This window comes from Lithobates pipiens, unplaced genomic scaffold, assembly GCF_037356315.1.
Source record: "Lithobates pipiens isolate NorthernLeopardFrog02 unplaced genomic scaffold, aLitPip1_a1.2 Scaffold_8, whole genome shotgun sequence".
NCBI classification, from domain to species: Eukaryota; Metazoa; Chordata; class Amphibia; order Anura; family Ranidae; genus Lithobates; species Lithobates pipiens.
The window spans coordinates 54,714,047-54,740,592 of record NW_027507903.1 but is presented as its reverse complement, the minus strand read 5'-3'; the positions used below and the strand labels follow the sequence as shown (position 1 = coordinate 54,740,592).

At 44.1% G+C, this 26,546-nt stretch overlaps 1 protein-coding gene across 1 annotated transcript in view; it reads left to right on the top strand.

The window, feature by feature from the left end:
• Positions 1–26,546, top strand: part of TMC3 (transmembrane channel like 3) — a 115,415-nt gene that overhangs the window by 37,034 nt on the left and 51,835 nt on the right. The window contains exons 4-7 of the mRNA XM_077473268.1: positions 11,431–11,512; positions 13,629–13,735; positions 20,226–20,324; positions 23,720–23,862. Of these exons, the coding sequence (XP_077329394.1) occupies positions 11,431–11,512; positions 13,629–13,735; positions 20,226–20,324; positions 23,720–23,862 (431 nt within the window). The remainder of the gene's footprint in view (positions 1–11,430; positions 11,513–13,628; positions 13,736–20,225; positions 20,325–23,719; positions 23,863–26,546) is intronic.

Genomic DNA, 26,546 nt, shown 5'->3' with positions numbered 1-26,546 from the left:
CATTATCAGCCAGGCAAGCGGAGGATCAGGTCATTAAAAATGCTTATTTTCTCCGCTAGACCTAAAAGCGCCAACCCTTACAGTGGGGCTGAGCTTTCAGTGTTCCAGGAGCCATAGGCTGTAATAAGTGTCAAAAAAGGTAAAGGCAGTTCACCCAGCTGTGTTAGAAAAGTGAATGAATATTCATTTTCCTAACACTAAACTGCCTCTCCGCCAATCAGGTACTCAGGTCTGTTACCCATCACCTGATTGGCTGAAACGACAGGTGCTGTGAGGAGAGGAACGGGAAAAGAGAACAGGAGAAGACATCAAGGACATGGAGGGGCATGGAGGACACCGCTCGCCACCCCACGCCCCCACCCGATGCCCCACCAAGACATGGTAAGTGCCAGGCAGACGGCGGGCGGGGGGCACAGTGGCAGCATTCGATGGGCACAGTGGGAGCATTCAATGGGCACAGTGTCAGGTTCTAAAGAGTCTTCAGGGGACAGTTTTTCTGCATTACAACAGAATTTAGCAGCTCCAGCAGCAAGAGAGGTAAATATTATATTTCTTTTTGGAAGGGCACTCTTTTTTTCTTCTTTTATTTGCATTTGGATTTTAGAGACAGAGTCATTTTTAAGGGATTGTAAAGTGTTTTGTTTATGTTCTCTTTTTTTACTATGGACTAAAAAACTAAATTTGTTGAAGTTACATTTTTAGTTATATAAAACACAGAATATTAATATTTTCAGCATTTGTAGCCAGTAGGTGGAGCTCTAGGTTCATTTGTACATGTTTACCAGCCAAAAGTAAATACATAACGCTGATCACTTTTAAACATACTGTTTATCTAAAATACATTGGATGCTTTAAATTCAGCATCCTTGTTTTGTTGGGCTGTGCCTTTAACTTATTCAATAGTTCTGTGGCTTTAAAAAGAACATTTAGGCTTAGTTTACACTTGCAGTTGGGGGTTGTAAAAAAAAAATGGCAGTTAAGTCATGTTTTTACTGCCCCCCCCCCCCCCCCCATTAAGCAGCAAAGGCAGTCATACGAGGGTGTACAAATGCTGCATCCACAATGCTTTGCTTCATTGGGGCAACAAAATGATCCCTTCTGTTGTATTTGGTGGGCAGTACCACTGCCAATGGCAACATATTCAAGTGAATAGGACTGCCCACAACCACAAAACAAATGCTTGGCTTGCTGTTACGGCACAGTTTTCCCATTCAAACAGCCCACTTGGCAGTCAAAGAAAACAAAAAACAGGCATCCATGAGGCAGCAGTATTGTCTCCTGAATGGCTGTCAGCTGTGCCTACACCACTCTGTTTTTTCTTGGCTATCTCTATAACAGAATTCCTAATACCAGATCCTACAGCTGTGCTTCCACTGAAGACGTAAAATATTGTGTTTTAGATTTTCTTTCCTGGTCAGATCTTATTAATGCACATTTACTTATTATATTCTATATGCATTGCCTGCCTTCTATAGCTCACAATTGCAGATATTAATTTATAAATGTTAACAGAGACAAACTGTAGCTATTTACAGCCACCTGCCGTGTTCTCCTTAAGGCAGTAGGAAGTTGATTACACCAATTGCTGCTAATTAGGTATTGATTTGGTGATGATATTTTGCCTTTTGGCAGCAATGCAGATGATCCATCAAGTCCTACAAGGGGCCATCTAAGTTCTACAGTATGTGCTGGCTTGAAACATGGTTGGGCATTTATGTGAAATACTGGCTTCATGTTAAATTAAATACTGCTTACAAAAAATTATTCGAGAAGACTTTACCCAATAGAGTAATGAGGAAAAACAAAGTCATAATTATAAGTCCTTGCATGTGGTTTTCTAGCACTAAAGTAAAAAGATGTGCACTTTATAAGGCTGATCTATAGAACATTTACTCTTAAGCCTAGTACACAAGTGAACAGTAAGTGCAGCACTCAGAATAGATCTCAGAATAAACTGAAAAATAACACATAAAATGCAATAAATGATCTAAGAAGAAACTCAAACAACATATATATGCAGATAATGTGTATAAACACTAAAATATATGTGTATAATAGACCGAAAAATGTATGTCCTATGTGACAATCAAAATATCAGTGAATGATGTCCAATAATGTGAAGGAATAAATTATTTTAAAAATAAATTATAGTCCTCAGTGTTTGGACAGATGAACGAAACAATAATTTGTAGATATCCAAAATATTGTTCAAGATAACTGACACTTGAACTGGATAACGATGTCACAAAGGAAAACGTGCCCAAGCTTGATGATAAGTGATCCACCACCAGAGAGTCAAAAGGTTTACGGGAGCAATTTAATCCAAATCAGTGTACACCCAATGGGTCAATCAGGCTTGTAGGGTCACACACCCTGGGGAAACTGTCACAGAGGACACAACTTCCAACCAGAAGACCAACTCCAACAATGGACCTCAATGGGATAGGTGATAGACAGAGAGACACATGGATAGTTGCTCCAATAGGACAAATTGATGAAAAGGAAGAAGAAGTAGGCACATAGTGTAATCCCATTTAAATCGGAAGTAATTTATTCAATAAAAACAGGAGGAAATACACTCACATTTTAGTGGATAAAAAAGCGCTTAGGAATAAAACAGTGACTTCAGCAGAGTCATCCAGTGTTAGTACAATGATCTCCCCGCTGAGCTATTGTGTTCTGACAGGGAGATGCCCTGACCAGAATTCACCAGTCAGTGCTCTCAGCCATTGCCTGAGAGCGCTGATCAGATGCCAATCCGCAGACATTTTTCGGTCATGCCCCGAAACCGGCCAATATTCTGTCCTCTGTCCGTGTGTACCGGACTTTAATCTCATATTCCCCTTTAAAGCACAGCCTCGTACAGTACTCTATGGGCTATGACAGATGTACAGTGCCTTGAAGAAGTATTCATAGCTCTTGAAGTTTTCCACATTTTGTCATGTTACACCCAAAAACGTAAATGTATTTTTTGGGGATTTTATGTGATAGACCAACACAAAGTGACACATAATTGTGAAGTGAAAGAAAATGAAAAATTATTTTCAAAAATATTCACAAATATGTGAAAAGTGTGGCGTGCATTTGTATTCAGTACTTTGTAGAACCACATTTCGCTGCAATTAGAGCTACAAGTCTTTTTGGGAATCTCTATTTGCTTTGCACATCTAGAGAGTGACATTTTTGCCCATTCTTTGCAAAATAGTTCAAGCTCTGTCAGATTGAATGGAGAGCATCTGCGATCAGCAATTTTCAAGTCTTGCCACAGATTCTCAAGTGGATTTATGTCTGGACTTTGACTGGACCATTCCAACACATGAATGTGCTTTGATCGAAACCATTCCATTGTAGCTCTGGCTGTATGTTTAGGGTCGTTGTCCTGGTGGAAGGTGAACCCTCGCCCCAGTCTCAAGTCTCAAGTCTTTTACAGACTCAGGTTTTCTTGTAAGATTGCCCTGTGCTCAACTTCTTTGGTCGACCATGGCAAGACCTATTCTGTGTGGAACCTGTCCTGTTAAACCGCTGTATGGTCTTGGCCACCATGCTGCAGCTCAGTTTCAGGGTCTTAGCAATCTTCTTATAGCCTAGACCAGTGATGGCGAACCTTGGCACCCCAGATGTTTTGGGACTACATTTCCCATAATGGTCACGCACTCTACAGCATAGTTGAGCATCATGGGAAATGTAGTTCCAAAACATCTGGGGTGCCAAGGTTCGCCATCACTGGCCTAGACCATCTTTATGTAGAGCAACAATTCTTTTTTCAGATCCTCAGAGAGTTTTTTTTGCCATTAGGTGCCATGTTGAACTTCCAGTGACCAGTTTGAGAGAGTGAGAGCGATAACACTAAATTTAAAACACCGGCTCCCCATTCACACTTGAGACCTTGTAACACTAACAAGTCACATGACACCAGGGAGGGAAAATGGCTAATTGGGCCCAATTTGGACATTTTCACTTATGGGGTGTACTTACTTTTGTTGCCAGAGGTTTAGACATTAATGGCTACTGTTTAATTTACACTGTTATACAAGCTGTACACTCACTACTTTACATTGTAGCAAAGTGTAATGTCTTCAGTGTTGTCAAAGTGAAAAGATATAATAAAATGTTTACAAAAATGTGAGGGGTACCCAGAGTGATAACCGATGGGTTACAGGATGTGCAGATTCACTTTTGCTGTTTGGTTAATATTGATTCTACAAGCTCTTACAGTTCACAATCAGGAACTACACTTTTAAAAAAGGAGAGGAGGGTGGGGGGGGGGGGGGGGGGGTAGTCTATATCCTCAACACAGTTTCAATACGATGGAGGTGTCTATAAGGTAACCAGTATGTCTTTATATTTGATTTGTTCATATCTGTCTACACCCTGCTATGTCTTATGTACTCTTACAAAAAATATCCTCATTGTTAGAGCTCTTTGTATGAAAAAAATTGATAACAGTTTTTTACGTGCATTGCTCTTTGTTCATGTAAAACCCTTAAATAAAAAATGTTTGGAACGAAAGAAAAAAAAAAACAATAATGTGAGGGTTGTACTCACATTTGTGATATACTGTATATGTAGAAGTGGCTCTTCACCATTGGATATACAGTAATATATTGCAGTAGACTGTGTGGGGATAACATGTTGTAGGTGGTAGCTACTTTCTTAGTTTTTTGTTTTGATATAGTGGTGTATATTAGAGTAGCACAGGGTTGTTGTTTTTCATCATTCGTGACCTCATAGACCATATCACGCCAGACTTTTCTGTCCTCCACTGCCTCCCGGAGGTTGCTTAAAGTGGATGTAAACCCAATTCATGAAATTAGACCTAGGCACTATATGTATATCTGCAGTGTTTTCTTATCTCTCTCCAAAGCACTAAGTCCCATGTCTTTCTGCTGTTTTGTTCAACTGCTTTCATTATAAGTTCTGACAAGTTCTCCGAGACAGAAGATAAAAGCAGCTGAAAATGTGTGAGAGCTTGTCTTGTCACAGCACAGCTCTGAAAGTATCTTCGTTCATCTGCCTATGTGGAGGGGGTGTGTGTCTTTCCTCCAATCAGCTGTCTCCCACTGTAAGCCAAAAATCCACTCCTACTGCTGAATGAGGAAGTGAAAATTTTAACCCCATGTAAGAATTCTAAAGAATATAGCAAGCTGAAGACAGCAGATATGCATGTAAAATTTATGTAGGGAGATTTGTTTCATTCCTGTGTATCATCTGAGGCTGTTAACTTCACTGGGTATATGTGAGGGTTTACATCCACTTTATGTTCATTGTTTCGATGATGCTATCTATCTATCTTGATTTCTGCCATCCTCTTCTCCTTTTTCCTTCCATGTTACCCAGCATCAGTCTCTTTTCCAGTGAGTCCTCTCTTCGCATTAGGTGGCCAAAGAATTTGAGTTTCAGCACAGGGTACCTATATTTTTCAATTTTACAGTTTTCAGCACAGGGTACCTATATTTATATATGTAGAAGTTTCACTGCCTTGTCAAGGCCTTGCTTTATTTTCGATTCTAACTCTAGTCTATGAGAGCCTCCATGTTGGAGCATATATAGTAATGGATAATTTGGGGGAAGCAGGCATGTACTGGCCATCGGGACTACCGGGAGATTCCCGGTGGGCCGATGGCTCAGTGGGCCGGTTTCAGTGACAGCCTAGCCAAATGAATGGCTGCGCTACTCGCACAGCCATTCATTTGAGCACCGCTGTACTTCTGAGCACAGCGCGGCGCACTTCGGCTCTTTCCGCCCCCACTCGGCGCTCTCATAACACATCTTCGGCCACCTCCGCCACCGCTCGGCTTCCCCCGCCCTGCTCCTCTCCGACAGCGAACAAAACTCGGCTATCTCCGGCGGCCCCCGCGGTAACGGACGCTGTGAGTTTAAATGAGCCGGGGGCCGCCATGAGAGCAGCCGACAGGCAGAGAAGTCCCTGGAGCAGACGAAGGAGCCTGGAGGATGGCGGTGCTGCAGGAACCCATCCAGGTAACCGGCCGGCCCATTGAATACTGTATATAGCACATGGCTGGATATATATATATATATATATATATATATATATATATATATATATATATATATATATGCTGTGCATGTGTGTATATATTATATATATATATATATATATATATATATATATATATATATAGCTGTGTGTATATATATATATATATAGCAAAGGATGTGGTGCTAAATAAAATAACATAAAACATCCATTTGGTGAAAATAATGGTTAAAATAATATGCAAAATCCAACATAGCTAAAAGTTCACCAAAACTGTCAATTAATATTAAAATGTGCATAAAAATATTTTCAGCAAAAAAATCATATATAAAAATGCTTATAATTAAAAACCCCCCTTTTTTTTGTACTCTTTTTGCACTTTAATACCAAGGACATAGTTTGGATAAAATGGTTTTAATTAGAGGCATCGTTTATATACAAATTTTTTGCTGAAATTTTTTTTTATGCACATTTCAATATTAATTGACACGTTTGATGTACTTTTAGCTATGTTGGATTTTTTGTATTATTTGAATCATTATTTGCACCAAATGGATTTTTTTTATGTTATTTTGGTTAGCATCACATCCTTTGCTATATATTCAATTTATCTGTGGGTTTGTGTTAGGCCCCTTTCACACATGCAGATGATATGTCCGTATTTCATCCATCCATTTGCAGATGAAATACGGGCATACATTCATCCCTATGGGATAGCGGGTGTCTGCGGATGAACATCCGCAGACACCCGATTTCATCCGCCTCCGCAACAGTCCGATTCTGCAGACGGAGGAAAATCCTATTTTTCTATCCGTCTGCAGAGCGGATCGGATGAACACGGACAGACGGTCCGTGCTCATCCGATCCCCATAGAGGAGAGCGGAGAGCTGACAGGGCGGTCCCCGCACAGTGTGCGGAGACCGCCCTGTCCGCAGCCGGCTCAGCGAGGACAACGGAGCGATCCCCGCTGAGCGAGCGGATCATCACGGGGCGGATCATTACTGATCCGTCCCGTGTGAAAGGGGCTTAAACCTGTTTGATGTTGGCAGCTTCTCATTACTGCGGTTGATCAAAAATAGGTGTGCGCATTAGTTGTTTATTTTAAAATATATAATGCAGAGCCAGACTTCGGGCAGGTGACAGGGGGACACCAGGGGGTGGGGGGGGGGGGGCTGGAAAATAAAAGATCACCAGCAGTGTGCTGTCGGCTTCTGAGTTTGCATACTCCTGCTATGTGTCTAGCCGGGCCGTGATGACGTCACTCTCGTGCAAGTGCCCAGCATACTGTTTTTGTGCGCGTTTGCAAAATTGGAGTGGGCCGGTCTGGATGAAGTCCAGGGCCAAATTTTTGTCCCAGTCCAGCCCTGGGGGGAAGGTGTGCATTGAGGGAGCTCTGTCATCTTTAACGGTACAGGGAAAGACCCGAAACCCAGCAAAACACAGTGGCAGTTGAAGGCGTCCAATTTGTCCCTGCACTAATTCTAGCAAGCTAATCAAAAATGACAACTGCCCCATTTTTGCTCCATATTTTGTTTTGTTTGTTTCATGCAAATCCTTCCATGTGCACATTATTTTAAAAGCTAATTATAAATTGGGCAGTTGCTATCTTTGTTTAGCGTGCTAGAATTGGTACAAGGACACATTAGATGTTCTCCTACAAACAAGGCCAAGGATAAATCCAAGGGAAATACCAAGCCTAACTGAACACCAGCCCGCAGACAACCAAATAACCTGTCTAACAGTATACGTTTAAAGCAGGGTTTAGTCTGCACACATTTGCAAATGCATGCGTAAGCCACAGAGCCTCGTCAAGGCACCCTGGTATCTGTGGTACCCAATCAACATTCATTTTTTACGATAGTAATGAGGAAACTCAAAATAACAGGATGACATTTTTTTCCTCAAAGATTAATTTCTATCAGCATATGCAGCTTTTATTTTGAAAATGACATTCGTTCCAAAATCATATGATAAATGCAAATGAATAGTGAAGAGAATTTTTGTACAAATGTTTGTTCTAAAACTTTCTAGTGTATTGTCAGCTTAAAGCTTAAAGGGGTTGTAAACCTTTGTGTTTTTTCACCTTAATGTATCCTATGAATTAAGGTGAAAAAACCTCTGGCAGTCACCGGCCCCCCAGCCCCCCCCCCCCTGTTTTACTTACCTGAGCCCCCAAACTTGACCCACGGGGATGCTCTGTCTCTCTGCCTGGGGTTCTTGGCTCTTGATTGGATAGATTGATAGCAGTACAGCCATTGGCTCCTGCTGCTGTCAATCAAATCCAATGACGCGGGCGCTGGGGGGGCGAGGCCGAGTCCTGCATTCCGCCCCTATGGACGCCGAATGCTAGACTCAGGTGCGTGTCCCCGCAAGGTAACCCCCCGGGAGAGAGCTTCTCCTAGGGAATTATCTGATGTGGGGAGGAGCCTCAAGAGACACCAGAAGAGCAGGTTTGGGGCGACTCTGTGACAAGCGAGCTGCACAGTGGAGGTAAGTATGATATGTATGTTATTTTAAAAAAACTAAAAAAAAACCTTTAGTGTAACTTTAAGCGCATTGATTTACTTTTCCACAAAAGAAGATATATTCAAGGCATGTTGTCAATGGTAACTGTCACAGTTGCTTGTGCTCGCAACCAAGCTGTCAAGCCATCAAATGGCAGGTATCATAACTGTGCAGCACCATGGCAATTCTGATAAAACAGAAGCCAAGTAGGCAACTTCCTTGGCGGTAAATGATAGGAGGGTTTGACAGTGTCATTTGTTTTGTGTTCCTAAATACAGCCTTTATCCTAAGATGTAGCTACTAGATAACACTCAGTGAGGAGGGAATGTATCTCTCAGCTGTACAATTATAAGTGCACAGATACACAGATCATTTCCCTGTATGAGTCACGTATGATTAGTTGAAAAGCTTTTTGTCCATTAGGATCTATGGGACATGGGCATGGCAGCAGATGCACTGCAATAAGCCTTCATGTGAAAGAACTATTTAGAGTGGATGAAAAATGACCTAGCTGGGAATGGGAACTACCATATTTGTTCCTAGAATTATTATATTAAAAAGTAGATAGTTGCTAACATTGTGATAGTTAAAGCTGTTTAGAACAGTAGGTAACCAGGTAACAACTGAAACCAATCTGTAAAGTGCTGATATTATCTAGTAAGCACTGCAACTGTGCTAAAGTAACAAAGACCTATCAGTATTTCTTAAATCAGGAATTAAGGTCCCTTTCACCAGGGGCAGTTTCGATTGAGATCAGCAGGAGATCTGTCCACTGATATCCTGCTGATTGGGGCAGAGCAGATGAATGAGCCATCTGTATCCTCTCAGTTTATGCAGATGGGACATGGACAGAGCCCATTCTGATCTATGGGCGGCCTGGAGTAAACAGACTCCATTGTCGGTTTACACTTGACGGCCCTCCGATCCGATTCCCCCAGACGGAGGAAGGTGGTTCCCCTTGCATTGGTTTTTAATGGACCAGATTGGAGCAGAGGTAGGCACGTGTAAATGGATAGTCCTGAAAGTCCTGAAAAACTGACAGGCTGACCTGATTGGACCTTTCCTGTGAAAAGGGCCTAACTGTACCAATTGAAAAACGATATAATTAATTTTGTAACTTTTAAAGCATACTCAGCCATTCATCCATGTCGCCATGCTTTTTTTGTTGAGAAATCACCTTGGTCATCTTGAGTAAGGGCAATAATTCATGTAGCATTTACTTCCTGGAATCCATCGGTCCTTAGCTCAGGAATGCAGGCAGGAGGGTGTGCTTAGCTGAGAAAGCCCCTCCTCCGGATGAAAAGAAAAGATGCCATGAAGACTCCTGGGATATATGATATCATTTTAGCCTAGGCCAGAAACCAGAAAGCAACTGAAGAAATGTAAAAAAAAGGTTAAATGCAGAATGAAGATTAAAAATAGGTAATGTTGGTTGAGAGTAAAGTTAATATTTCATTTAACTTTCCTGTAAGCACATTTGGCAGATTCCATAAAGCTCCTCACCTGTGCTGAGATAGGGTCTCTTTTCCTGTTAAGTATTCTTACCCCTTTTAATATGAAGCCATTCTGATCTAATATTTTAAAGACAGATTTCAATCTGGTTAGCAAGTTTGATTGATTTCTTAGTGATTAGGCATTGATGATCTAACATTTCTATATGTGAGGGACAGCAAGAAGTCTACAGAGGGGGTTTTGGTTAATATATTGTGCATTATAAGCAGAAAAGCAAAGAGATTTCCAGATTACTGGAAGGTGGTGGGGTGGGGCGGTGCACTAGATCTATACATGGATTGAAATCTGAAGCTCTGAGCAGGTAGGTTGGGTTCCTTGTATACATTTCTAAGCATATGTTTCCATTTTTAATGGGATGTATATTTAAAGCACCTTGGTAAAAAGTTTTCTTTTTCATAAACTGAAAATATTTTATTTTACAAATTAGTGTAGAAATTGAAGTATCGTGTCTTCAAGTTTGTGTCCATTGAAAACAAGAGGAAAGGTTCACTCATGTTAGAAGCCAAACCTGTCCCATCTATAATTAATATTTTATTTCAAATGAATGGAGAAAAGTATTACCTTTTAGTCACATAATATAGAATACCATATAATACTTTATGTTTAAAGGGGTTGTAAACCCTCGAGGTTTTTCACCTTAATACATTCTATGCATTAAGATGAAAAACCTCCTGTTATGCGGCACCCCCCCCCCCAAGAGCCCCTGTTTTACTTACCTGAACCCGGTCCTTCTTGCGCCAGGGACAAGCACACCAGCAACAGTCTGTGTCTCATGTCCTGATTGGCTAGATTGATAGCAGTGCAGCCATTGGCTCCCGCTGCTGTCAATCACATCCGGGGGCGGGGCCGAGTCCTGCTGTCTGTGTCAACAGATGCAGCAGCAGGACACGAGAGCGCGCCCCCGCACAAGTGCCCCCGATGGGGCACTCAAAAAGAGGAGGAGCCAGGAGTACTGCTGAGGGACCAGAGAAGAGGAGTATCTGGGCCACTCTGTGCAAAACCAACTGCACAGAATAGGTAAGTATAACGTTTGTTTAAAAAAAATACCTTTAGATATCCTTTAGGTATCACACACATTATTTCTGATTCGTGTCTACCAATGATCTTTATGTAGTAGATTATAGAGTACAAACATTCACATCAGCCCCTCCCAAGAGGAGCTTACAATGTAATTTCTCTATGACAGCCATCACATTTCCAGCCCAGTTTATTCAAACATCTATTAACTTACCAGTATTTTCTTAGATCAATGAGGAAACCAGAACATAGAGGAATTTATATTTATACTTCATTTACTTAATGGGATATGAATTTAGAACCCCAGTGCAGTAAAGAATGAACCTTAACCACCACACACACATATTGCAAATTATAATATATAGTCACAAAAATTAATACAGTATATTCGTTTTTAGCTTTGGAAAAAATTAATTCGCCTGGCCTACAACTTTGTTGTCCTGTTTATTCCTTGGGAGATGAGAATAAAGAAGATAGAAAGTAAGTGTATTAAATTGATTTATCAACATATAATATGATTTGTATGAGCCATAATACTTTACAAGCCTGGGGAAATGGGATCTTAGATGGGTAGGTTTTACCAACTTAAAAAACAAAGATTTATTCTACACTGTGATTACTGTAAGCATCTTTCTCTTAGAAACCAGACTAATTGATAGCACACAGAGGGGTCCATTTTAAGTCAATCGTATTTTTTTGATTTTTCAGAAAAACGAAAGTCAACAATATATTGACATTAAATAGTAGACATATGCAGAACAGAAAAATTTGTTTAGTTTTGTTTCGGATATATTCGTTATGTTACTAATTTTGTTTTGTTTTGGAATTCATATAATGCGGTTCTGAAATTCATTAAATTTAGTTTCATTTTCATTATATTTAGTTTTGTTTATTCATTTACTAATGAATTCCAAATTTTTAGCACGATTTAAATTCGGATCGGTCGAAAAATGATCGACCCATTCTATTTCTGCGTGAAGAATAGTTAGTTGTTAAGCAGCAGGCTGGGAAGCTGGCCGCCACGCCTTTAACAACCAATGGCTCATCAGCTGTCAGCGGGCTTTCCCACTGACAGCTGAAATGTAAACAAAACAATAGAAAATTCAGAAAAAAGACAGCGTAAAGGGGCTTCCAGATTTCGATAAGCCCCCTGCCCGCAGACCTCCAAAACCACCGCCCAGGGTTGTTGGGAAGAGGCCCTCGTCCCCATCAACATGGGGACAAGGTGCTTTGGGGTGGGGGGTTCCCACTTTAAGTGAAACTATAAAAATGAAAAATTCCTATAAATATAGTGCCTGGAGGGTCCCCTTAGTCTGCCTGTAATGTGGCGCATCTGTAGCATGTATAGAACATGCTGCAGCAAAAATGACATTTCTGAAGAAAAAAAACAAGTCAAGTCACATTTAAATTGACTCGCGGTTGCAGTTGTCGGCACCCGGCTATTTACATTTTTTTAAACTCCATGCCCCCTCCCCCCTAAATCTATACCAGACCCTTATACGAGCAGGCAGTCTGGTAGGCCAGGAAAGCACACCATACCATGCCACATGCCCTCAGCATGGGGGGGTGGGTGCTTTGGGGCCTCTTCCCAACAACCCTGGGCGGTGGTTGTTGGGGTCTGCAGACAGGGAGCTTAGCGTAATCTGGAAACCCCCTTTAACAAGGAGGCCCCCAGATCCCAACCCCCAATGTGAATGCATTTGGGGTACATTGCACCCCTACTCATTCACCAAAAAAAGTGTAAAAAATAAGGAAAAACAGTAGACGGTTTTTGACAAGTCCTTTATTTAAAAAAAAAAAAAACAATGTCCCCCATGTAGATCCATCTCATGCTGCCCACCACACCGCCAAACGTGAAAAAAAGAAAAAAACCTTTGGCCTCGTTGAACGCTTCCTGCAGACTGCCTCCTCCTTCTCCATCTGTCATTTCTTATATAGGTAAGAGGGGGACCACCTGGTGACATCACCTAGTGATCCTACCCCCTTGTGACATCACCGACCCAGCATGCCCGGTTGGTGATGACACAAGTGGGGAGTTACTGGCTGATGTAATCAAGGGCTGACTATGCCTCTTGGCTATTTAAGAAATGTCAGACGGAGGAACGGACAGGCCGTTAACATCTTTATAAATCTGTAGAGGTTACATTGCTAACCACCAGATGATGGATAGTTCTTTTCTTCGACATCTATGGTTCCTTTCCACTTAGTATACTTCTTATTCTGTTCCCATTTCTTATCTCTTCTTAATATCTATCTACTTCTTTGTTTTTTTTGGGTTTTTTTATCATGACTTTTGAAAATGTCCTATACAATGTGCCCTGTATAAGATAATAATTCTGCTAAATGTCATACATGTATGTTAAAACGCATTGTTTTGTCTTATACTGCTATTTCATTGGAATTTTGCCAATAAAAATCTTTTTGAAAAAAAAAACATCTCTTGTGCTGCTTTTTATTTTTTTTATTTTACCTAAACTAAGGCTTTAGGTAATCATTTACGCTTCAAATGTTCTGAAATATTTGATGTGATATTTTCACACGTAAATTTAGCTTCCATAGTCTAAAAGCATCAAGCAACCTATGTTTTCTCCATCAGGTCACTTTGGATCAGGTGTTGCTTCATACTTCATATTTTTACGATGGCTATTCGGCATTAACATCGTCCTCACAATACTGACTGGAGCTTTTGTTGTATTGCCAGAGGTAAGCGGTCATCTTCATACACATGCAGTACACAAAAAATGTAAACTAATAATCCAAGTTTTTTTAAGTGATTATCGTTAAATAAATACATCCATACAAACCGAGATCGCCACAATTATTTAATATAGTAATGTCAGCACCTATATTTACTGCTACTTAGACAAACCAGTAATCTGATGATATATAGGTGTTGTCCACATACAAGACACCAGTTGATTTATTATATTCTGTCTTGACCACTACTTTGTAACCTCTATAAAAGCCATAGACCATTTATCAGCCCCGCCGTGGCAGACACCTATAAGCTTTGATAGATGTGAGATCCATACTACCATTCTCATCAACTGATGGATAGTTCTAGTATCAGTGTGCCCTTGTGGTAACAAGTCTTGTTACTGAAGGCAACTTTTGTATGCACTCCTTGTTCTCTCAACAAGCACTGACATTTTAAGAATAATGGTTACAATAAGGCAGGATCTCTTGACGTGAGTCTTTGACCAGTCACTCTTCCATGTGTAGTCATGTATTCAAGTAAGGAAAAGGAACTCTATGGGCACAGGTTTGTGCAGCCCATGGGCGTCCGCAGAACTTTTTCCAAGGGGGGGGCACCATTTTAAAAACCACTCATGCTCTGCCCCTTTTCGACAATCTCATGAAAATCTTTCCACTGGAAATACATATGTGTTATATAACAGATAATTCATCTTCACTTAGTATTGGAAGTTACTCTGGCAGCTGTGTTCCATGCCCATATAGCCTAGAGAATGTACATCTTTTTACATTGCAATACATCTGTTGTGGCCATATTTTGATCTCATACTGTCACTGTATAGACTGTTTTCATCAAGATAAAAATATGGCAAAAACAGATGTATTGCAATGTAAAAAGATGTACATTCTCTAGGCTATATGGGCATGGTACCCAGCCACCTGAGTAACCTTGCGGACGCCCATGCTTTCAAAAACCAGTCCTGGAAAAAATTTCATACCAGCCTCACAGCATTATTATACCAGTCCAACAGCATAACGTCATTATTTTCTTGTTCATGAAAGGGAAAACCATACATTTTAAAGCATATTTGATGAAGAGCGTATTATATATAGATATGAAATCACATAGGGCTTATATTATATATATATTATACCTGATGTGATGTAAATTTTATCAATAAATTTACTTTTGTTTGTGCAGCAATCCCTTTTCTGCTTTTTTATATTGAGTCTTTGGGACAGACTCGATTGCTGGCACACCTGTTTCACTGACCGTGTGTGCATCTTACCTACTACTTTTATATACTGTATATATATATATATATATATATATATATATATATATATATATATATATATATTCAAATTACAGTTAATAGTGGTAAGTGATCAATCATCAAGGGGGGCCCCAGGAACTCAGAACGTGGGGGGGGGCACCTTCTGCAGAAAAAATACTCTCAGGTAAGGGGGGTGGGTTACTAACAAAAGGAGGAAACCCTTTATATCAGTGCCCCATACATTATCGTATTCACTCCCCCCTTACATCAGTGTCCCCCCCCCCCCGACTGGCCTGGCGGTGCTTTCACTGACCTCCTCTCAGGTGCACTGTGCAGGGCTCAGTCAGTCGGCTCCAGCTTGGTGGCTCTGGTTTTATCCTATAGTCTCCTGTCTACAGTCCTGACAAGTCTGACTTCTCCCATGACCCCCATCCCGGCGGCGTTCCCACTCTTGACTCCTCTCCAGACTCCCTCAGAGACTGCAGACATGCTACAGGAGATGGTCAGAGACTGCAGACTTGATGCAAGAGCTCAATGCAGCCTCACTGTGCCCACCAAATGCAGCCTCACTGTGCCCACCAAATCACTGTGCCCACCAAATGCAGTCTCACTGTGCCCACCAAATGCAGCCTCACTGTGTCCATCAAATGCAGCTTTACTGTGCCCATCATTGCAGCCCCTCCTGTGCCACATGTCCCAGTCTGTAGTCCCTGTCTGTGGGAAGGTGTGTTGTTGATGCTTGGTACGGTACCTTGCATGCCAGCAGGATATCCATGACGGGCAGCAGCAGGCAGGCTCTGTTCTCGTTTTGGATGGGGACGGTGCTCCTTCCAGGGGATCTGTCTGCTGTGAGATGGAGTGGTCCCTGGCCACCTGCACCTTCAGCCATCCTCATTTTCCGGCCCCAGTCAGCCTGTCCTCTGGTCCTGGGGAAGTGGAGAGCACTGGGTGGGAGTTGGAGAGAAGGGAGAGTGTACTAGAGAGTAGAGAGTACTGGCGGGGTTGGAGAACACATGGGTGGGGGCAAAGAGCGAGGGGGAGTGGAGATCACAGGGGTGGGGAGCAGAGAGCACTGGGGGGCCAATAAAAACAGGGGTAGAGAGCACGGTAGGCTGAGAGCGCTGGAGGGGCTAAGAGTGTGGGGCGGTGAAGAGCACTGGGGGGGGCAGAAAAACAGGGGTGGAGAGCACTGGGCTGGAGAGTACTGGGGGGGTACAAAGAGCAGGGGGGAGTGGAGAGCACCAGTGGGGGCCAGAAAGAACAGGGGTGGAAAGCACGGGGGACTGGAGAGCACTATGGGGGTGGAGAGCAATGGTAGGGTTGGAGAGCACATGGGTGGGGGCAAAATGCAGGGGTGGAGAGCACGGAGGGTAGAGAGCAGTGGGGGGGCTGGAGAGCACCAGGAGGCAGAAAGGACAGGGGTGGGGAGAATGGGGGACTGGAGAGCACTGGGGTGGGGGCTGGGGAGTGATGGGGAGAGCTGAAGAGCACTTGGGGGGGAAAAAACAGGGGGGAGAGCATGGGGGGAGCACTGGGGAGAGTGGAGAGCACTGGGGTGGAGAACAGGGGGGGAGAAATGGGGGGAGTGGAGGGCCCTGGGGGGGAGAACCGGGTGGGAGAGCACTGGGGGGAGTGGAGGGCACTGGAGGGGAGAACAGGGGGGAGAGCACTGGGTGGAGTGGAGGGCACTGGGGGGGAGAAAGGGGGGAGAGCACTGGAGGGAGTAGAGAGCACTGGGGGGAGAACAGGGGGGGAGCACTGGGGAGGAGAACGGGGGGAGCACGGAGGGGAGAGGACTGGGGGGAGTGAAGAGCACTGGGAGGGAACAGGGGGGATAGCGGGGAACAGGGGGGAAGAGCAGTGGGGGGGAACAGGGGGGAGAGCACTGTGGGGGGGAGCACTGGAGGGAGTGAAGAGCACTGGGAGGGAACAGGGGGGAAGAGCACTGGGGGGGAACAGGGGGGAGAGCACTGGGGGGGGGAAACAGGGGGAGAGCACTGGGGACGACAGGGGGGAGAGCACTGGGGGGACGACAGGGGGGAGAACACTGGGGGGGACAGGGGGGAGAGCACTGGGGGGGGAGAGCACTGGGATGGTGGCTGGAGAAGGATGGGGAGAGCTGGAGAGGGGGGGGACAGGGGGGAGAGCACTGGGGGGGGGAGCACGGGGGGCAGGAGAGTGTGGTGCAGTGAAGAGCACTGGGGGAGCAGAAAAACAGGGGTGGAGAGCACGGGGGCTGGAGAGTACTGGGGGGGTACAAAGAGCAGGGGAAAGTGGAGAGCACCAGTGGGGGCCAGAAAGAACAGGGATGGAAAGCACTGGGGACTGGAGAGCACTATGGGGGGTGGAAAGCACTGGTAGGGTTGGAGAGCACATGGGTGGGAGCAGAATGCAGGGGGAGTGGAGAGTACAGGGGTGGGGAGTGGAGAGTGCTGGGGGGAGCCAAAAAGAACAGGGGTGGAGAGCACTGGGGGGGGCTGGAGAGCACCAGGGGGGCAGAAAAAACTGGGGTGGGGAGAATGGGGGGCTGGAGAGCACTGGGGTGGGGGCTGGAGAGTGATGGGGAGAGCTGAAGAGCACTGGGGGGGGGGAAGCACTGGGGGAATGGAAAGAACGGGGAGGGAGAAAGAACGGGGGGGAGAGCACTGAGGAGGAAAGAATAGGGGGGAGAGCACGGGGGGGGGACAGGGGGGGGAGAGCACTGGGGGGGGGAGAACAGGGGGGGAGAGCACTGGGGAGGAGAACGGGGGGAGAGCACGCAGGGGAGAGGACTGGGGGGAGAGTGCAGAGGGGAGAGGACTGGGGGGAGTGGAGAGCACTGTGGGGGGGAGAACGGGGGGAGCACTGGGGGGAGTGGAGAGTACTGGGGGGGAGCACTGGGGGGTGGGACAGGGGGGGAGCACTGGGATGGTGGCTAGAGAAGGATGGGGAGAGCTGGAGAGCAGGGGGGCAGCAAGAACAGGGGAGGAGAAAACTGTGAGGGGGGCAGGAGAGTGTGGTGGTGGAGGAGGGGGGGGGGGCAGGGAGCACAAGGTGAACTGGGGACAGTAAAATAAGTTGGATAGGAAAATCTGCAGGGGGCCCCCTGCAGCCCCCCCCCCCCCTCGATCCACTGTGGCACACAGGGCGGGCTGTACCTGCAGCATCTCCTTCTCTTGATCACCGCGCTGGATGGCTCTGTGTTCGGCGGCCGCTCTGAAACACAGCCCCGCCCCCCCAGACCGGCTCGTGTGATAGGGGGAGCGTTGATTCTCTTTACTATCACACAAGCTGGTCTGAGGGGGCGGGACTGTGTTACAGAGCGGCCTCCGAACACAGAGCCATCCAGCGCTCTGATCCATAGGAGAGGGCAGAGGATGCAGCCAAAAAAAATGAAAAAAAAAGTGAAAAAAAAATGCAGGATGGCGGCGGCTACGGCAGACACCTTGGGGATTCCAGGGGGGGGGGGGCACTTGACCCCCCTTGCCCCCTGCTGCGGACGCCCATGGTGCAGCCTATTCCATTAGGATGTGCACCCCAAACACACATGCATGTATGTGTGTATGTGTGTAGATATATATATGGCACACACACTCTATTAAATAAATGTAAACAAACATTTTAAAATGTATTAAAAATCGGACCGTGTCTGGGTGTCAGTAGAGCAGTGGATGTCTCAGTAGGGCAGAGATTGGTTGAAGTCAGTAGAGCAGTGGATAGTGTCAGAAGTTTTTTTTTTTTACAATATTATTTTATTAATTAATTTATTAATTCATTTTTACAATTAATTTATTTTTTAACAGTATTCATTAACAGTTATTAACTGTAATTATTTTTTTACAATATTAATTTATAAAAAAATTTACAATTATTTTAGGAGCCGCATTGGGGGGCTTTAGTGAAATATCAGGGATCTAAATAGACCCCTGATGTCTCACTTTTGGCTCAGGCAGCATGGGAATTAGGGTGGGCCCAGGCACATCCAGCACACCCTGTGCACACACCTATGATTATGGGGTTGATTTACTAAAACTGGAGAGTGCAAAATCCGGTGCAGCTCTGCATGGTAGCCAATCAGCTTCTAACTTCAGCTTGTTCTATTAAAGCGGTAGTAAACCCGCAAATTTTTTTTTTTTGTTTTTAAACCTGCAAAGCAAAAGGCATAATGAGCTAGTATGCACCGCATACTAGCTCATTATGAAATACTTACCTTAGAACGAGGCCCCGACATCTGGTCCCGATTTCTTCCGGGTATCGCGGCTCCGGCGCTGTGAGTGGCCGGAGCCGCGATATCGTCACTCCCGCGCATGCGAGCGGGAGATTTCAGTCCGGCCGCTCGGCCGCTGCCGGATTTTGACGGCGAGAAACCCCTTGTGCGCATGCGCAGCTGCAGTCAGCGGCGCATACCAAGGGGAATATCCCCTAAACCGTACAGGTTTAGGAGATATTTTTTTTACCTACAGGTAAGCCTTATTATAGGCTTTCCTGTAGGTAAAAGTTAAAAATGTGGGTATACAACCACTTTAAGCTTTGCTTTTTTTCTCAGTAGACTAGCCCTCTAAAATCCGCAAGATCTGTGTTTAGAATCCTCACTTCAGTGTCATTAAATTAATGCAATATAATATTGCTGTCAACCAACATAAAAGTCAGTTGATCAAATTATAATATATACCGGTCAGCCTTAAAATTATCACCACCCACCAAATTTTGGGTAAGTCCCCCTTTTGCCATCAAAACAACCCTGAGCCATCGAGGCATGGACTACACTAGACAGAGCGTGACACTGCCTCCGCTGGCTACCAGAGGTGATGGAGTGAGAAGTACATATCAGCAGTGCAGAAGGGGGGTTTTCCAGCATTCCTTGTTGCTTTGCTCTGAACGGGGCAAGGTACAAGTTCACTTTAAGGAGAATGTCTAGTTTAAACCATAGTGGAGATTCCCAGCTTAGGAGCCTCCCTATTAGTCAGTGAGATAACTTATCACATCAAATGACCATTAAGGAATTTTACAGGAAAAGTCAAGATTTGAATACAAATCCCTTTCCCTATATCTCTATGTTATTCAAACACAATAAACGCTGAAATTAAACCATATAGACATTGTAAGTACATTATATTCAATTAATTATATGTACAATGTTTTTTACTTACTGTGCATGCCACACATTTCTTCTTTTGAGTGTTTTTCTCATTTTACCATGTTTTCTTGCTACAGAAGCTAATACTTATATGTTCCTTTATCAGATCCTTGCTGGAGCTCCATTTGGAAGCACTGTTAACAAGAAAATACCTGACAAGGAGTTTCCATCAGCGCAGGACCTGAACACCATCTGGTCACTTGGGGCAAGGATTTCATTGTCAAGTTTAACTGATAATTAATTTGATATTTCATTTAAATAGCATGGCCTCCTTCTTAGCTATAGATGCTCTTTACATAGTTAGGTTGAAAAGAAGACACAAGTCCATCTAGATCAGAGGTAGGCAACCCTAAAGGGGTGGAGATCTACCTGAACAACACGGGAGAGGTCAATGCTCACCGGGCACACTGTCGCCTCCTCACACCTGATTTAAACCTCTAATTGCAGTACCACCGTGTCGCAAATGCGTGCATTGCACGGCAATCATGGGTTTAAATCAGGTGGCGAGAAGGCAACATATCACCTCCTCCCCACTTATCAACATACACTTGGATGGTTTTTCAGAGGTGCAGCACTTGTGAACGAGCCCTTAGTTGCATTCAGCAGCGGCGCATTTGGGGCTCATTCACATGTAAAGTTGGGGGTAGTATAACAGCAGGATATAATAGAAGTCTATGGCTAAACACAGATAATTTGCAGGAAAGCTGCAGATAATCTGCAGCACATCAGTGTGAAAGCAGCCCCATACTATTATGCCCAGTGAATTGCTTCACACTGACCTGAAGATCTCTTCTTTCCTGCTGCTGGCACCATTCCGGAGACCGCTAGCCAGGATAAGAGGTGGAGTGCAGTTGACATCACTCCACATGGGACAGGAGCCGGCACTACAGAGGAGGCATCCTCTTATGCAGCTCTTGCTCCCTACTACAGCTCCAACTTTATAAGCAGTACCTCTGCATTGCACTCTGTTTGATGCTCTGGGATGGCGGGTCAGCAAACTCAGGTCGCGATCTACCAGTCACCTGTCTGAGATCTACTGGTAGATCACGATCTACAGGTTGCTGACCTCCGATCTAGTTCAAACAAAATAAAGAAACATACAATCCCATCCGAAAAACCCCAGCACAGCATAGCATGATCTAATTTGCTCCAGCAGGGGAATACCCTCCTCCCTGATCCCCTGAGAGGCATTTGGATTTTCCCTGGATCAACTTTACAGGTCATGTGATATGGCCTCTTTAGGTCTCATCATACAGAAATGACCTTTGTGTGCACCAAGTGCCTTTGCAAGCCCAGATATTATATAAAGTAGCAGTGACATCAACACTGTGCTGTACAGAGCCTGTTGGGGGGGGGGGGGGGGGCAGCAGACTCCATCCACTACAGGCTGCCTACAGAAAACTACAGGAGGAGGTGGAGACAAGACCGGTCACCCTACACAAGGAGAGAGAGCAGCAGTTACCAGTGTTTATTATACAGGATTGTATCTTCCTGTGCCCCCTTCCTGATTTTTTTTTACACTTAAAAGATTCAGGTCATCCAACAGATTTTAATATTACACAAAGATATCCTGAGTAAATTCAAAATGCAGTTTTTAAATGATGATTTATTTTATTAAGGTAAAAGCTGTCCAAACCTGCCGGGCCCTGTGTGAAAAAGTCATTGCCCCCTAAGCTTATTAACTTGTTGTGACACCCTTAGCGGCAACAACTGTAATCAAGTATTTGTGATAATTGCCAATGAGTCTTTGACATCGCTGTGGAGGAATTTTGGTCCACTCTTCTTTGCAGAATTGTAATTTAATTCAGCCACACTGGAGGGTTTTCAAGCATGAACGGCCTGCCACAGCATCTCAATCAGACTTAAGTCCGGACTTTGACTATGCCACTCCAAAACCTTAATTTTGTTTTGTTTGAGTCATTCAGAGGTGGACTTGCTAGTGTGTTTCTGGTCATTGTCCTGCTGCATAACCCAAGTGCGTTGGAGCTTAAAGTATTACTAAACCGAGACCCTGCATTCACTATATCTGGTCTCCCACTGTACACAGAACATGGAAATGCAATATTTTTAGTAAATCTAAACTGATGAATACCTTTTTCATCGGCTGTATATAGCAGTTAGAGCAACCTTGTGGCTTGTATCAGTGTGTGCTGATAGCTTGGAGTTTTCATTTCTACCATGATTGTCCTATCAGGTTTCAAGACTCCTGAACCTCTGTCTGGACATGTCTGGACAGTGCTGATTGGCCTTGTGCTAATCACATGCACCCTCCCAAGAGAAAAAACCTTTCTAGAAATACACACCAAACTGAGCAGCCTGACTTCACAGACTCTGTAAATTTTAGGTTATTTTTTGGGGTCTGTGGAAGAAGATGATCAGAGAAGACAGGATTGAACAGCCTTTTTACACAAAGCAGAGGATTAACCCCTTAGGTTCCACACTAAGGGGTATAACAATCATGCTTTACTGCGTATACAGACTGATTTTACAGTTGTGGGTTTAGTAACACTTTAATCATTTCCCTGAGGTGGCATCTTTATTGTTAACATAGTGTTCCATATTTCAATAAGCCCCCATCCACAGACCATGTTACCTGCCACCACACATTTGTGAGGAATTGACTCTTGTCCTCTCAACATTATAATAAGCTGCTTTGTCAACGCAGGTGTTTGGAAGCTGGCAATGGGTTATAGGGGAGATGAGGATGACAGGGGGTGGGGTGTTAGCAAGGTGGCATTGGGGTGCCAGCCTCTTTAGAGAATGCAGAAGATTAATCACTTAAAGTATTACTAAACCCAGGACTCTGCATTCACTATATCTGATCTCCCACAGTACACAGATCATGCAAATGCAATTATTTTAGTAAACTAAAGTAAACTGCTAAATACCTTTTCTCTTCAGCAGTATGTAGCAGTCTTGTGACTTCTATCAGTGTCATGGTTAAAGCTTGTAGGGGTTTTCATTCTTCCATTATTGTACTATGAGGATGCGAGACCCCTGACCCTCTGTCTGGACAGTGCTGATTGGCCCTGTGCTGATCACATGCACCCTCCCAAGGAAAAAAAACTCTCTAGTAAAACACACCAAACTGTGCATGTGCAGCTTTCCCTCTAGCTCTGTACCACCCAAAGATGGTTTGGAAGAGGGGGAAGATCAGAGAAGACAGGATCAAACAGCCTTTTTACACAATGCAGGGGATTAACCCCTTAGGTTCCACAGTGAGTAGAACAAGCATGCTTTACTGCATATACAGAATGATTTTACTATTGTGGGGGTTTAGTAACACTTTAGGAAGCTAAACATCTTTCTCCTGGACTCACCAGCTAGTGAATTATTGACTTGGAACAAGCAAGCAATCAATGACATTTTAAAGGTTATAACTTCCTCTATGCATGTTTGTTCAGTTCAAATGGATTAGTAGGTAGTGAAGCTAAGATCAGGATGACAACCCCCAAGCCTAGAACTTCAAAGTCCAAATAAACAATGGCCGTACTCATATTTCTGTCTTTACATGTTCTCATTAAGGTGATATTAACTTCCTAGAGAAATGTCAGTTTTCTGGTTTCCTCTTTTTCTGATAGGACTTTGTGTATTTTCCAGGGTTATCTCCAATACTCTGTACTATTTTATGGCTACTATGGCAGAGAAAGGAAAATCGGAAGTGCCGGATACCGTCTGCCGCTGGCATACTTTCTTGTTGGGATGGCAGTCTTTGCCTACAGTTTCATCACACTGTTAAGAAAGTAATATAATATATCACCTCTATTAAGTGTATATAATATTCTCAGCAAATGACATCTGTGTATGCAGTTTTGATTCTTTACACTAAGCACTATGGGGCTGATGTACTGAAAGCAAATAGGCTGTTTATTTTACAAGGGAATTTTCTCTTAGTTTAGTAAATGTGGCAAAAATGTACTTTGCAAAGAATACCTAATCACAGGAAAATAGAATAAACACACAATTGGATGATGAACATTAACAGAGCCTCACCTTATTTACTAAGCTAAGGGGAAATTCCCTTGCAATGTGAAAAATCCCTTGCAGTGAACAACTTTTTTTGCCTTTAGTAAATCAACCCTTTTAACATTTCAGTTCCTGTTAATTAGTAAATGAAAGCACATTCCATTGGTACACCAGGCATCACGTACTTTGGTCAAACCACCATTTGAAAGCTATGTATTTTACTGTGTGTAAGTGTTAGTTTTGATTAACTATAGCAGTGATGGTGAACCTCGGCACCCCAGATGTTTTGGAATTTCCCATGATGCTCAACTGCACTGCAGAGTGCATAAGCATTGTAGTGGCCACAACCTTTGCTGTGCGGCCTTGACTTATTGGGCTTACCAGTTACCTTCTTTCTGCCTGCTCTTCCACGTCTAGGGGTTCCCAGGGTTGATACCCAACAACTTGAACGCTGACACAGATGAAGTCCTCTTTAAAGGGTTTTATTTTGCAATATTAACTTCCAAACAACAAAGTCTCTTTGGGAACAGAGGGCACGGGTGAAGAACTTAGGCACCTTGAACTGCAGGTCTAGCAAAGTCTCTAATTCTACCCAGAGAGTAGCCACTCGCAGCTGGGTACTTCAAGGCTGAACAGATCGCCAGCCAGAGATCATGGCAGTCAGCACATTGACTCAAAACTTGAAACAGTCCTGTAAACGTGGACAAGTTGTAACCAAAGGCGAATAGGAACCTTTTCCTCAGTACCTGGAACGTTTCCCGTCTCCTCAATGGTACTGGAAAAGCGTGAATTTGTCAATGTCCTTCCCAACTCAGTAACCAGGCACTTCCCAGGATGCCACTTGCTGGCCCTCCTCCGAAGAGTCCTCCGCCATTCACTACCACGAGCTGTGGTGCCTCTCCAAGCCAAGAGCACACCTGGACACCTTGAATCCTCCCTCAGTTACTGTGCCTCGGACCAGCCTGGTCTGAGACTCGGGAACAGACAGATCCCTACCCCAGACCAGACGGGTCTATCAGGGGCCTTCCACAGGAACATGTTGCGGGGTGTCGAACACCCCGTGACCGGGACCCCTCACGGGGCTACCCCGGTCCTGGAACCTGAACAGACAACACGGGTCTCACAAACTCCTCTCCCTGAACATGTGACCCACACCTCTTAAGTACCCCTTCCCAGACTCCTCAGCAGGCCCCGGCACTCCCACTGATTGGTTCCGAGAAGGCTGATACCTAAACATCCAACCAGACCTGGTTCTGGCCTGCACCTCACCGTTCACATGACCAGGCAGAACTTCCAAACACAGCCTGGCCAGATTGGTGTCAAGGCCCACCTACACAATTAACCCTCAGAACCCCTACTGTTCTGAGGCAAAAACTAAATGTACATGCGTATGACATTTTGTCCAAAATGTCATATGCTACAGCATCATAGGAAATGTAGTTCCAAAACACCCAGGGGTGCCAAGGTTCACCATCACTGAACTATAGGATGTATTGTAATCAATTATTCGGGATTTGCTCTGGGTTTCACTAGCAGTATTAGGTATTTATATGATTGTGCTCCTGTAGCGGTACTCCCATAGGTGTTGCTGTACTTTTACCTGGGATCCCCACATCCCCAGGCGCAGGGTATTTCCCACAGCCAGGTGCACACACTCTTGTGCTTGTTAATCCAATAACCAGTCTAGGGGATTTTGTTGGTGTTGTTTTATTGGAGAACTTGGATAGGGAAGGGACTATAGTGGGATACTCCAGAAGAACTGTTCACACCAGAACGCTAGCTTCTTATCCAAGTGAAGCTTTGGTGAAGTCTTTCTCTGAAAGCAGATGATGGTTTCCTCACAACAGCAACAGAACGACTTACAGCACTGAGCAATGGTGGAGATTTACTAAAAGTTTGTTCAATGAAGTTTTGACAATATAACCTGGAAGGTGATTGGTTTATCTGCAGAAGTGAGCCTAATTTTGCACTCTCGGCTTTAGTAAATAAACTCCAATGTCCCTTTGAAGTAGTGGACAGGGTTGGACAAGGCTCTTCAGAACACTAGCCAGTGTTCCGTTTTGTGTGGGCCTTCAGCTGCCTTGTGCACACGATCGGTCATTCCGACAACAAAATCCATGGGATCCAATGATCCAATGTTGTCAGAAATTTCCGAACGTCAAGAGCGTGGTGACGTACGAAGAGCGTACACACGATTGGAATTTACGACAACGGATTTTGTTGTCAGAAAATTTGAAATCCAGATCTCAAATTTCCAAAAAGCTCCCATCGAAAGTTTTCCATCTGAAAATCTGACTGTGTGTATGCGCCATTGGAGCACAAGAGTGGTTCAATGTTTAAGATTCCTTGGGGTGCCCCCAAGGCTCCTGAAGCACCACCGGCAGCCTTCTCTCTCTGTCAGAGATAGCAAGCAATTGTGCTGCAAGTTTGAAAATAACTTGCTAAGGTATTCCTAGACTTG